This window comes from Solanum dulcamara, chromosome 10 (assembly GCF_947179165.1).
Source record: "Solanum dulcamara chromosome 10, daSolDulc1.2, whole genome shotgun sequence".
Classification (NCBI taxonomy): domain Eukaryota; kingdom Viridiplantae; phylum Streptophyta; class Magnoliopsida; order Solanales; family Solanaceae; genus Solanum; species Solanum dulcamara.
In genome coordinates this window covers 5,603,970-5,618,866 of record NC_077246.1, presented here as the reverse complement: position 1 = coordinate 5,618,866, position 14,897 = coordinate 5,603,970, and the positions used below count along the sequence as shown (strand labels likewise).

Genomic DNA, 14,897 nt, shown 5'->3' with positions numbered 1-14,897 from the left:
TAGGTGGCGGCTAGGGTTATTTGGCGCAGTTGGCTAGCGCGTTGGTCTCATGTACACACATAACTTATATGTTGGTATTATCCTTAAATAACGGTTATTGTTTTTGAGGTTCTTTTTAAATTTATTTTTAATATTTTATAGTATTTTTTTTAATAAAAAAATCTTTATTTTTACATATTACAGATTTAAAGATAACACACGAAAGATCTAAAAACATCAATTTGTTCTATTGAAATTTGTAAATGCCTATAACTATAAGAAACTATTTTTTTGTTTCCCACTTGATATTCAATTTTAGCACAGAAACATGATTAATCCAAATTTATGTCGCATAAGGCCTATTGAATAGGAAAATATATTCAAGATTCAAAGCCAAAATCATTAATTAGGGATGAAGGAATTCTATTAAACCCACTACAACCCTTATGTCGGGTCATAAGACCATTTCCTCATTAGAAAGTGTTAACTTGCAATAGTTGGTATTATTAAAGACATGTTTGACGGTGAATTTTTTTTAAAATTATTTTTCACTTTATCCAAATATCAGTGTTTGATGATGAAAATTCTAAATATGACTTAAAGTGGTATTTGGGTCAAGTTATATTTGAAACTTGAAAAATACCTAAATCCTATTATTACCTTTACCTTTTAAACTTTTATAAATGTTTCTTTTAAATTTATCCGAAATATCTTATTGTTATAAAATAACCCCATTTAAAATAATTTTTCATCTTTAAATTATATTTCATAGTTTTTTTAAAAAATACATTCAAATTTTATATATTTATTATAAAAAATATAATCAAACACAACATCAATTATAAATTTTAAAATTTCAAAAAGAAAAACTTATTTTCATGATCAATCAATCATCCACCTAAAAAAAAATTTTAAAAAAATTGTTTCTCCTACAATTTTTTTTTGTTTCACGTGCTTCAATCAAGTAGACTCAAAAGGAACTGTAAAAGGTAATTACCCTACACATGTGTTGAAAGAATCAAAATCTTTTTGACTCTAATTTGTGTCCTGTCGTATCAATGTTTACATAATTGATTTAGTAGGTTGAAACAAACCTACCCCTTTTTCCATTGATATTTGGTTCACTTCCTACTAAAAAAATTAAAACCTTTTTTGAACCCAAATTTAATTAAACTAAATATTGTATTGTTTTGTTGACCTTGTTGGTAATTTACTATTTGTTATTTTTGTTATTAACGGTAACTTCTTATATTTTTATTACTTTTTATTGGATTATTTTTTTTAGCCGGTTTATTGGAAGTAACCTTTCTACTTCTGAAATAGGAATAAAGTTTGTGTATATTACATTCCCCGAACTTTACTTTGTGGGATTATACTAAGCATATTATTATTGTTGTTGGAATTCACTATTCATTACCACACAATAATAACAATAACATACCTAGTGAAATCTCACATATAAGGTTTGGAGAGGGTAGAGTGTACGCTGATCTTACCACTATCTTGTACACATAGAAATGTTGTTTTCGAAATATCCTCGTCTCGAGTACAGTCAAATCAAGTACAAAGAAGAAAATAATATAAAAATTATATAATAACATCAAAATACAGTAACTAACTGACAATGCAAGACATCAAAAATGCGAGACATCAAAAATAAGAACTATAATAATATGAGGTGATATATGTACCAACAACCAAAGACTACATGATAGAGACTAATACAATAATCGAACAGTGCTCTACACTATTATTAGGCTTTGATAGAAATCTACTGTTATATATCAAATATTAGAACATTCTATTAGAACTTGTAATAACCACACTTCAATTTATAGTAATCAAAACATTCTGTGCACACAAATCTAAACTTAAAAAACACATATTTCTGGTCACACTGCTTAGTAAGTGACAAGCTATTGGTGATTCAGGATAAAATAATATTAATGGTGAAAATTATTTTCTACTGAATTTTTTTAATTTTTAATGTTCAAACATGAAAGCTTCGATTAAAAATAAAAATAAAAAACCTATATATATATATCCCAATATAACAGTAGGTGATACTTCCTTCATTATAAAATAATTGGTGTTTTTAATTTGGGCACACCTTCTAAGAAACTATTCATTTCTAGAAAATAATAAAAAGTGTTTTTATTAACTTACCCCTAATTAAAAATTTTAATTAATAGTTTTAGGTTATGTACATGAGGATAATTTTGGAAGAATAAGATCAATTTCTTCTTAAAATCTTGAAAGACCATTTATTTTAAAATAAAAAAGACTAACATCACTTATTTTGAAATAGAAAATGTATTTTCATTGGTCCTTGGGAAAAATGAAAAAAAAAATCTATGACCATATTTTGGATTATATTCCATCTAGCCAGATTAATCACATTCTGAAAACATTACTACCGTTTACATTTTCAAATAACACGCATTATTAAATTATGACTAAACTACATCACCATCAAATAATTAAATAATGGTCCCCCCTCCAAACAAAAGAAAATAAAACTAAATATATTCAATTGTTATAAAGTAAATTAACTTAGCAAAATAAGATGAGAATAAGAGAAAGAGAGAGGAGCACAAGAATTGAGAAAGTGTATTTCTATGTTGCCAAAACTTGGCAATTTATAGTAAAGAAAAGGGAGCAAGTTGGACAACTTGCCTAGTGGGCCCCACTTCATCAATTTGTTAGTGGGTCCCACTAAAATACATTCACTTCTCTACTAAAATGACATTCACTTCTCTATAACAGTCCTCGTTGGATGTTCATGTGAAATGTACCTCATTAAAATTTTTACAAGAAATAATATACATAATTATCGTGAATATCCATAATATTTTGCCTTGTTAAGACCTTACTAGGAAAAACCCAGTGGAAAAAAACCTAATGAAGAAAAAAGAATACACAACTTCTGGTAATACGCTTTGAGTGCTGCCTCATTAAAAATCTTACCAGGAAAAACCTAGTGGGACAAAACTTTAGTTAAAGAAAAAAGAGTACAACGCGTATTTTACTCCCCCTAATGAAAACTTCATTTGATATTTTGGGGACGACGCATTCTAATTCTGTATCTCATTTTCTCAAAGGTTGAAGTCGACAATGCCTTGGTAAACATATCTGTTAAATTGTCACTTGAACGAATTTGTTGGACATCTATTTCACTCTTCTTTTGAAGATCATGACTAAAAAAGAATTTTGGTGAAATATGTTTTGTTCTGTCTCCTTTGATGTATCCTCCCTCCAGTTGAGCTATACATGCACCATTGTCTTCATACAATATTGTTGAAACGTCTCTTTTCAAAGAAATGCCACATGTTTCTTGAATGTGTTGAGTTATTGATCTTAACCAAACTCATTCTCGACTTGCTTCATGGATGACTATTATTTCTGCATGATTTGAGGAAGTGGCAACCATAGTTTGCTTTATTGAACGCCATGATATAGCTATACCACCACATGTAAATAATTATCTTGTCTGCAATCGACCTTTATGAGGATTAGACAAATATCACACATCTGCGTAACCAATCAATTGTGACGTGGATTCATTTGAGTAAAATAATCTCATATCAATGGTCCCTCGGAGGTATCTGAATATATGTTTAATTCAATTCCAGTGTCTTCGTATTGGAGAAGAACTAAATCTTGATAGCAAGCTTACAGAAAAAGTTATATCTGGTCTAGAATTGTTGGCAAGATTCATTAATGCACCAATTGCACTAAGATATGGTATTTCAGCACCAATAAGTTCTTCATTATTTTCATTAGTTCGAAACAGATTTGTATTAATATCAAGAGATCTCACAACTATTGGGGTACTCAACAGATGTGCTTTATCCATATAAAACCTCTTTAAAATATTTTCCGTATATGTTGACTGATGGACAAATATCTCATTTGCAAAATATTCAATTTGTAGACTAAGGCAAAATTTTATCTTTCCGATGTTTTTCATTTCAAACTCTTTTTTCAGACATTTTATTGCTTTTGAAAGTTTTTAAGGAGTTTCAATAATATTCAAATCATCAACATATACTGTTATTATTACAAATTCAGATCCAGGCCTTTTCATAAGGACACAAGGGCAAATTGAATCATTTCTAAACCCTTCTTGTAGCAAATATTCGCTAAGACGATTGTACCACATGTGCCCTGATTGTTTCAACTCGTATAAGAATTTTTGAAGCTTTATTGAGCAAGTTTCTCGAGAATCCTTGTATACTTTAGGCACTTTGAATCCTTCGGAAATTTTCATAAAAATATCGTGGTCCAATGAGCCATATAAATAGACAGTGACCACGTCCATTAGGTGCATTTCAAGCTTTTCATGAACTACCAAATTCATTAGATACTTGAAGGTAATTGCATTCACCACAAGGAAATATGTTTCTATATAGTCAATGTCAGGCCTTCGCGAAAAACCTTGGGCTACAAGTCTTGTTTTATATCTTACGACTTCGCCTTTTTCATTTCGCTTACGCACAAAAACACATTTGTACTCTACTGGCTTGACACCTTCAGGTATTCGGATTATTGATTCGAAAACTTCACGTATTTCAAGTGAAGTTAACTCTGCTTGAATTGCATCCTTCCATTTTAGCTAATCATTTCTCTGTCTATATTTATCGACAGATTTTGATTCAAGATCCATATCTTGTTGCATTATTTCAGTGGCAACATTATAAGTAAAAATATTATTGACCACAATATCATTTTGATTTCACCGTTTTCCTGTCAAGACATAACTTATTGAGATTTCTTCATTCTCATTATTTTCAGGTACTTGGTCCTCCTCAGTGGTATCACCATTTGTTGTGTCTCTGGGCTCTTATTGAGCAATTGCCCCCAAATTATGATTATCTCGATCGTTTATTCCTTTTCTTTTTTGATGATTTTTATCTTTGGAACCAATTGGTATTCCACATTTTAAGCGTGGCATAGACTCATTTACCTGAACAAGTTGTCCTACCGGGACATCAACTCAAACTTGAGCATTAGCAGTTAGAATATCCGATTTAGTAACCCGTGGAAGGTTAGTAAATGCATTCGGCAGTTGATTTGCAATATTCTGCAAATAAATCATCTTTTAAACTTCTTGTTCACATTGATTTGTTCGAGGATCTAAATGAGATAGTGATAATGAGTTCCAATCTATCTCATTTTTCAATTGTTTATGTTCTCCCCCTAATGTTGGGTATACTGATTCATCAAAATGACAATCAACGAATCTTGCAGTAAATAAACCTCCGCTCATAGGTTCCAAATATTTTATAATAGAAGGAGATTCATACTCAACATATATTTTCAACCTTCTTTGGGGACCCATTTTTGTGCGGTGCGGTGGAGCAATTGAGACATATACCGCACACCCAAATATTCTAAGATATAATTTATTTGGCTCCCTTCCAAAAGCCAACTGTAATGGGAAAAATTCATGAAAATTTGTTGGCCTTATGCGCACAAGACTGCTGCATGAAAAATAGCATGCCCCATGCAGAAAAAGAAAGTTTTGTCCTCATTAGCGATGGTCTAGTTATCAATTGGAGGCGTTTAATTAATGATTCTGCTAGACCATTTTGAGTATGAACATGAGAGACCGGATGCTCAAATTTTAATCCAATTGACATACAATAATCATTAAATGATTGAGATGTAAATTCACCAGCATTATCAAGACGAATTGTCTTTATTACATAATCTGAAAATTGTGCTCTTAACCTTATAATTTAAGCTAACAATCTCGCAAAATTCATGTTGCGAGTTAATAATAAGCACACATGTGACCATCTTGTAGATGCATCTATCAAGACCATATAATTTTTAAATATTCCACATGAATGGTGAATTGTCCCATATATATCACTCTGTATACGTTCCAAACGTAGGAGATTCAATCCGAGCCTTAATTGCTGATGATTTAATAATCAGTTTTTCTTGGGAACAAGCAACACAAGAAAATTCCTTAGATTGAAGAATTTTCCGATTCTTCAAAATGTGTCCATGTGAATTGTCAATAATTCTGCGCATCATATTATAACCTGGATGACCCAACCGGTCATGCCAAATGATAAAATTATTAGAATCAGTAAACCTTTTATTTACTATGACATGTGATTCAACAGTATCAATATTTGTATGGTACAATCCAGAAGAAAGTGCTGGTAATTTTTCGTGCACAATTTTCTTCTATGTATTTATTGTAGTAATATAAAGGTATTCAACCTTTTCTTCATTCGCAGTCTCAATATGATAACCATTTTGGCGAATAACCTTGAAACTTAACAAGTTTCTTTGAGACTTACTACAATACAATGAATTATCAATTATCAGTATCGTTCCTCCACGTAGTAATAAGGCTGCTCTTCCAGAGCCTTCAATCAATTTTGTACTACCGGATATTGTATTGACATAGACCTTTTTCATAATTAAATGAGTTGTGGCGCTATCCAAAAGGCACATATCTCTATTACTCATCTTGGAATCAATTGAAGATTGAGAAATTTTTTTATCTTCATAAAATAAAAATACATTATAAGAGATAAAATAAGTAATAATATTGCTAGAAAAACACAAGCCCTTTTTTCTTCTTCTTTTTAAATAGATAAACGTAAAAATATGATAATCAAAAGTACATAAAAACGACAACATATTATAAATCATATAATGAAATTAAACATCAATTATAATTCCTAAAAAAGTCTTCAACCTCCAAATGAGTAATATCATTGAGTTCATTAAAATCGTTATCCTTCAAAACCAGGTTTGCTTCAATATTTTCACTATGCGAATGTCTTGCCTCAATATTATTTTCAAATGCCAAGTGTAAGTCTATCCGAGCATTAGAAGAAGAGGCACTACCTCTATTTGCCTTTCTTTTGAAGGAATTTTGATAAAGCCTTACAAAATGCTCAGGCGTCCGACATTCATTTTTCCAGTGGCCTTTCATACCGCAACGATGACAGTTACTTCCTGAAAGGCCACTTTGAGAACTCATATTGTTCTCCCTTTTATGTTGATCACCACTACGACGATTATTATATCGTCTTTTGTCATTCCTACGTCCACACATATTATTGTGGTCTTGATTTTTATTTTATCTTCTTTCAGACTGACCATGCATGTGCTTCTACCACATTTATTTTCGGTTATGGAGCAGTTCCAGGGCAACGAGTTTCATGATTTTTCATTAAAAGAGCATTATGTTGTTCAGCCACCAGAAGACATAAGATCAATTCAGAGTATTTTTGAAAACTTTTTTCACGATATTGCTGCTATAATATCACATTAGAGGAATGGAAAATAGTTAGTATCTTTTTTAACATGTACTCATCATTTATAATTTTCCCACATAATTTTAATTGAGAAGTATTTTAAATACAACAAAATTATATTCAATTACAGTTTTAAAATCTTGAAACCGTAAGTGCATCTACTTATAACGAGAGTCGTGTTATGGGTGACCTTATTGCACGGTTCAAAGAGCACTTGTGTATGTGACCATGGCAATACCGTTGTGGTCATACCTCCCTTTTAAATTTTTTCACAGTTCAAGTGGATATTTCACTGTCAAGTATTTAACCTTCAGGCTTTCATCTAGATGATGACGAAGGAAAATCATAGTCTTCGCTTTATCTTGATATTTTATTTTCTTTGATTATAGTATCACCAAAACCCTTAGCGGTAAGGTGAATTTCAGCATCAAGTAACCATGACAAATAATTTTTTTCAAAAATATCAAGTGCCACAAACTCCAATTTTGACAAGTTTGACATTATAAAAATTAATTTAAAAATAATAAAGACAACTAAAATTAAATTTATTCAGTAGATATACCTGATATATAAATTAATTTTTTGGAAAAAAAATTAGAACTTCGTGCCGATAACGTGTTATAAAGTAAATTAACTTAACAAAATAAAGTTAGAATAAAAGAAAGAGAGAGGAGCAGAAGAATTGAGAAATCCTGTATTTCTATGTTGCCAAAACTTGACAATTTATAGCAAAGAAAAGGGAGCAAGTTGTACAACTTGCCTAGTGGGTTCCACTTCATCAATTTGCTTGTAGGTCCCACTAAAATGACATCCACTTCTCCACTAAAATGACAATCACTTCTCTATAACACCAATAACATTATGGTCAATTATTTTATAATCTTAATCGAGAAAATTACTCCACTACTTTACTTGAATTGTTCTTTACTTGGTTATTTGATCGCACGATGGTAAAATTATAATCGTTGAACAAGGTTTATTTTATTTCTCAGATAGGATAAAAAACAACAAATTTGAAATATAAATACTTAATATTAGTTATATCTTTAATTAAATAAAGTATAAATTTAATTTAAAGCTTAATTATAAAATATCTTACCTCATTCCATCATAAATCAAATGAAATAATTATAATTAGTTATATCTTTAATTAAATAAAGTATAAATTTAATTTAAAGCTTAATTATGAAATATCCCACCTCATTCCATCATAAATCAAATGATTACAATTAATTAACACATCAGAAAATTTACTTTTTTTATTATATAATAAACATCTAAAACAAATAGGCTGTGTCAAATTCTCTTTTTAAAAACTTTGAAGTAATTTTTATCACGTTACTTAATGCACGTAGCAATTCCATCAAGTAATTTTATTTTTTTTAAAATATTTTTTTTTTTAGAAAATTCGAAAATAAAACCCACTCAACTACCAACTTTATTTCTGATTCATTAATTTAAATTAAATAATTTGGTGTAGGGACACAGCAAAATCTTCTTGACTGCAAACCTATCACATGGGATAACATCCTGCAACGTGGAGATTCGGTAGTAGTTCTTACCTCAATTTTATCCTTAAAAGTTGAAAAAAATAAAATAAAATAAATTATAATAGAAATTCTTTTATTATTTATTGATTTCTTGTACCTCGATTATTATTTTGTTTTGTTGGCCTTTTTGGTATGGTTATTATCTGTTATTTTTGTTATTAACGACTGTTTCTTATACTTCCATTACTTCTTTGCTGGATTGTTTTGAATTATTTTTTTCTTGGCCGGTCTATTAGAAATAACATCTATATCTCTGAGGTAAGGAGAATATCTGCATACATTACTCTCTCCGAACTCAACTTTCTGGTATTATACTAAGCACATTATTGTTGTTATGGGAGTTCACTACTCATTATAACAACAACATATATGCCTAGTGAAATCTAACATGTGGGGTATGAAGAGGTCGGGATAGAGTGTACGCAGACCTTATCACTACCTCGTGGACATAGATATGCTATTTTCGAAAGATCATCATCTCGAGTGCAGCAAATTCAAGTACAAAGAAGAAACAATGTTAAAGACATAACAACATCGAAACACAGTAACCAACTGACAATGCGAGACATCAAAAGTAAGAACTATAATAATATTAGGTGATATCATGTACCAATAACCAAAAACTACATGAATAGGCTAATACGAAGATTAACACGGTGCTCCATACTACCACCAAGTCAAATACATGAAAAAGCTAGTAATACGACAACTCTTAACTAGCTAATAACAATCTACCCTTATCCGCGATCTCTATACCTTCCTATCTGAGGTTATGTCCTTGGTAAACTGAAGATGCACCATATTTTGTATAATCACCTTTACCCAATACTTCTTCGATCTTCCTCTACCCCTCCTCGATCCCACTATATCTAACATCTCAGATCTCTTCACTAGGGCATCAACACATCGCCTCTTCACATACCCAAGTCATCTCAGTTCTCTTCTTCCTTATCTTGTCCACCATGAAGGCCACTCCTACCTTGTCCCGATTATCTACATTTCTAATACTATCGCTTTTAGTATGTCCACACATTTATTTCAATATCCTCATTTTCGCCACTTGCATCTTTTGGATATGAGAGTTTTTGACTGACCAACACTCTGCTCCATACAAAAAAGTCGGTCTAATCATCGCTCGATAAAACGTAACTTTAAATTTTGATGGAATATTCTTGTCACGTAAAATATCGGATGCAAGCCTCCATTTTATTCATACCGCATCAATACGATGTGTGGTATCCTTGTCGGTCTTCTCATTTTCATATATCATAGACCCCAAATACTTAAATCTCTCTGAATTCAAATTGTCAAAGAGGTTGGGTGAAATTTTACAAAATTACCATATGACTGGAATTGATATGAACCCTCCATCCTTAAATAATGATATCAAGTTCAAGTTCAGAAGATAAAAAAATCTCGCTAAGAAGTACTTTTCATTTTAGCAGGCCTTATCAAACGTGAATATAAAATAGTCATAGCTGCAAAATGAAGAATTTATGATGAATGGAAACAAAAGGAAAGAAATTACAAAATCAAAGTTGAGATAAACAAACAAAAACAAACCTTTCAACAAAGAAAAACTTATTGTACAATTAAATAGTCATCTTGAGTAATTCTTTATTTTTAATCTAATATCTCAAATTCAATTTTTGAATATTGAATTGGCACCTTAACTCGAAAGTAAAAATTCAATTTTATGAATTTAAATTAGTTCAACGTTAAAACAAATTATTTACATCGAGTGGATAGATCTAATGCGAAATATTAATTAATATCTTCTATCCTCGTGCCTTAATTATAGTCCCGCCACTCCCTCCCCTCTCTGTCTTCTTTGTCTCTATCCACCTTCGCAGCCTCTTCAACAGCTCACAAAAAATCTAGTGATCGATCATATCAAACGACAAAGATAATAAGATGGTTTTTTTTCTCTAAAGTTTATTCCTTTTCATGGAATTCTATTGAGAGAAAAGGGAATTTTATCAGCTTCAATTTTTATCTTTTGGCTCTTTCTTGACGTGACACTAACTTCTTCCCCTCAAAGTCCAAACTTCTTCTCATCGTTTTCTTGATTCTTCTTCTTTCTTAAGCCCCCACCCCACCCCCACAACAACCGCTCTTCCTGCGGGAAACACGGGGGTAGTTTTCTTGGAATTTTTTGGCTATGGGGTACGTCATTTTCCAAAAATTAACACATTTGTGTTGAAAAGTTTTTTGGTTTCTTGAATTCAAAGAAGGGTCTTTGGTTTTCTTGAGTTTTTTGAGTTTTGGGGGTTGAAATTCTTGGCTTGTTTGTTGTTCTGGATAGACTTGATTGTGGGGTTATTTTAGAAAAAAGAGATCGAAAAGATTTCTGTTACCTTTTATTTCTTTTTAAAGTTTTCTTGTTAGGTATATATATTTTTTTGAAAGTCTAAAAGGTTTTTAATAAAGGGTAATAAAATCCTGTTATTGTCCCTCCCTTCTCTACATTTGCTTTATTTCCTCTGTTTTGTCTTTGTTTTCCTTTGTGGGGTATTATCTTTTCTCATTACATAGTTAGAAAGAGAGAGAAGCAATAAGTTTCATTTCTCTCTCTTTTGCTCTCTGTGTTTGTTCATTTTCCCCTATAAACAATGGATAAAGGCTCAATACAATCAAATCTTGAGTCTTTTTTGGATTGCACAAAACCATTAGTAGCATCCCAGTCTCTTGCCAAGGTTTGTTTTTATACATCTTTTTCATACATCTTTTTCCCTTTGTGATTTTGTATGATATGATTGTTTATTTGCAGAGTGAAATTAGAAACCTTAATAGGCTTTGGCATCCTAAGGAAAGGGAGGAAATTGAATACTTCACATTGTCTGATCTTTGGAATTGTTTTGATGAATGGAGTGCTTATGGTGCTGGAGTTCCTATCAGATTGGATTCTGGTGAAACTTTAGTTCAATATTATGTGCCTTATCTTTCAGCAATTCAAATTTTCACCAGCAGTTCATCTGTAAGCAGTTTAAGGTACCATTTTGTATGTTACATTGGTATGTTGTGTATTTGTTTTCAATTTCACATTATTTTGTTGTTGTTACTGTTCTTCTAAGTTGAGGCCTTTTGGAAACTACCTTTCTATCTTTGCGAGTTAGTGGTATAAGGTCTGCCTACACGATTACACTGGGTATCATGTCGTTGTATTTTGTATGTTACATTGTTTGTATCTCAAACTAATTGGGCTCTTTTCTTTACTAAAAAGTTTTAATTTTTGTAATTGAAAAACATATTTGTTGTGCAACAACTTTGGGTTATTCAAAGTTTGTGATGGTGGTATAAAGCCTTTTCTTCAAGTTAAACTGATGGAATGTTGATAATTTGTTTTAGGGAGGATACTGAGTCTGTGTGGGAGACAAGGGATTCTTGCAGTGATTCATTCAGTGATGAGAGTGAGAGTGAAAAGCTTTCGAGATCGGATGGGTGTTCGTCAGAGGAAGGTCTATTTGAGCAAGATAATCACTTGCAAATGAATAATAGATTGGGTTACCTTTATTATCAATACTTTGAGAGATCTTCTCCATATGGAAGAGTACCTCTGGTGGATAAGGTATCTTTTTTGCTCAAATTTATGTCACTCTTTTGTACTAAAAAAATTATTTGTGATTGTTGAATATGGCATTGATTCCACCAATTCGTATTCTTCTGCTTCTGACGATCTTTTTAACCTAAAATTTGTGGTATTAGCAAGTAATTCGTGTATGATAGAAGTATAAAGCTTAGTTGTATTCTTTCCAACTTGTGCTGCCTTTTATTCCAGTTTCCGCTGTTTTTCTTGTTTCTTCTTTGAGCCCTTGTATTATGCCTAACACGATTTCTGATAGAACAAAAAATGGTATTGGTTAGTGACAGAATTCTACAAATGATCACTCCATTTTTGTGAATTTCTTATCTATTACTATTTGATGCTGTACGTAACGTATCATCTTGATTCTATTCTCTCAGGTATCATAGCAGTTACTTACTTTTCCCTCTTTATGTATGCGTTTCTGGTCTAATTAGCATTTATTCAATGCTTCCTTACTAGAACAGATTATACTGTTCCAAGGAATATGCTTTGAGTTTCTTAAGAATATGATGCATTATTTTGTAATTTTTATGTGAATCTAACTATTAATTTTGCTTTCAGATTAATAGCTTAGCTGAAAGGCACCCTGGATTAATGTCATTGAGAAGCGTAGATCTTTCACCAGCTAGTTGGATGTCAGTGGCTTGGTAAAATTACTCTCTCTGTCTCTCTCACTTACGATCATGAAAGTGATGGTTATTCACGTGACTTAAATGTATAGATACATTCCCGATAGAAGTACTTGTATTTGGTGACATTATTATACTTTCACGGTTTCACCTTCATTGGTGTTCAAGGGGTTCTTGTTTTCCTTGTAGTGGATCTTATTTGATCGTATCATTTATGTCGATGCTTTAGTTTCTTATTTGTTATAGCTTCTTTATTTGCAACCAGAAACAATGAAAGATGGAATCAAGTGAAGATTTGTATCGCTTACTTTATTGATATGAAAATTATAGGTACCCTATATATCACATTCCCATGGGAAGAACCATTAAGGACTTGTCGACATGCTTTCTCACATTCCACACCCTTTCTTCTTCTTTTCAAGGTATTATTCATTTTGTCACCAATGTTACTGTATCGATAATATGCAGAAGATTCTTACACTATCATTGGGAATGTGCAGATATGGACCTTGAAGATAACATGGAGAAAGGTATTAGGAAAAGAAAGAAAGGGGAAACAATTCCACTTCCACCTTTCGGTTTGGGAACTTACAAGATGCAGGGTGATGTGTGGATTTCGGACAGAAGTGGGAGGGACCAAGAGAGGATGGTGTCACTATTAAGCGTGGCCGATTCTTGGCTAAAGCAATTGGGGGTCCAGCACCATGACTTTAACTACTTCTTGGGCATTCGGCATGGCTAAAAACTCAAATGATGACATACTCTTTAAACCCAACCAATGGACCGATATTGGAGTTGCCCTTTCTTGGGCAGCAAGGTCATGTTTTTTTTTAAGCTCGGAAGCTTGAATGTTCTCGAAAGAGGATTGTAGTAATGCCTTCTTTGCAAAAACACAGTAGGCTTTTTTTTCTCTCTATGTGATCCCCTCACCTTGATTACCAAAATGAGGATTGTGGTAATGCAGTCTCTTAAACTTCAGATTTATGTGGATTCTGTATTATGTATAGGGATTAGCTTAGTTTTGAAGGCATAAATTTTGAGGTGAAGTGAGAGATTAGCTTTGGAAGGATCTTAATAACTGTGGATAAAATGAGATGAGTGACTATGATTAAGTTCTTCATATTTTGAGCAATTCTTGCAAGCTTCTGCAAAATTCTCAAGATATTGTATGATTCTGAAGAACTTTCATTCAGTGTTTTTATGCTTTGTACATTTTTCATGTAAATGTCTTTAGACGTCATATTCCAATTGAAGTGGAGAAACAACTATGCTGTTGATGGAAAGAAGACTACTTATGTTTGATTTTTCTTGCATATCTGGTGTGATCTTACAAGTGAGATTTAGGAATGGTGGTGTTGGGTGTGTACGTAGATTTTACCCCTATCCAATGAAGGTAGACCCTCGACTCAAGTAAAGCATTTCGAAGCAGAGTTGAAATGGAAATATAGTAGTGAAGAAGTCATGTTGGAAATAACAAAGAAAATAACAGCAACACTAAAAAAAAATATGATAATCAAAACAAAATAAATAAATGAAAAAGGGCAAAAATTACCCTTCAACTATTTGAAATAGAGCACATATACCCTCAAACTATATTCTGGTTCAAAAAATTCCCTTCCCATCATACTATTGGCTCAAAAATACCATTCACGTCATATTATTAGCTCACTTCTACCCCCCCCCCTCGTTCGACGGAATGAAATGTGGCATCTATGTGTATTAATTTACGCCATATAAGATCTCCACATAAGCACCCTACCCCATCCCACGCACCTTATCAATTAAAAGACCCAAATCCACTCATTAAAAGACCCAAATCCATTCTTGACTCCCATAGTTATCGCTCTACTATAATTAATTTGCAGCA

At 32.0% G+C, this 14,897-nt stretch overlaps 1 protein-coding gene across 1 annotated transcript; it reads left to right on the top strand.

Annotated features, from left to right (window-relative positions):
• The first annotated feature begins 10,608 nt into the window (after positions 1-10,608).
• Positions 10,609-14,254, top strand: LOC129871241 (uncharacterized). The gene is made up of 6 exons (XM_055946140.1): positions 10,609-11,511; positions 11,586-11,806; positions 12,164-12,383; positions 12,963-13,048; positions 13,361-13,452; positions 13,531-14,254. The coding sequence occupies exons 1-6, from the start codon at positions 11,428-11,430 to the stop codon at positions 13,770-13,772; spliced, it is 945 nt and encodes a 314-aa protein (XP_055802115.1). The 5' UTR covers positions 10,609-11,427; the 3' UTR covers positions 13,773-14,254.
• Positions 14,255-14,897: the final 643 nt, after the last annotated feature.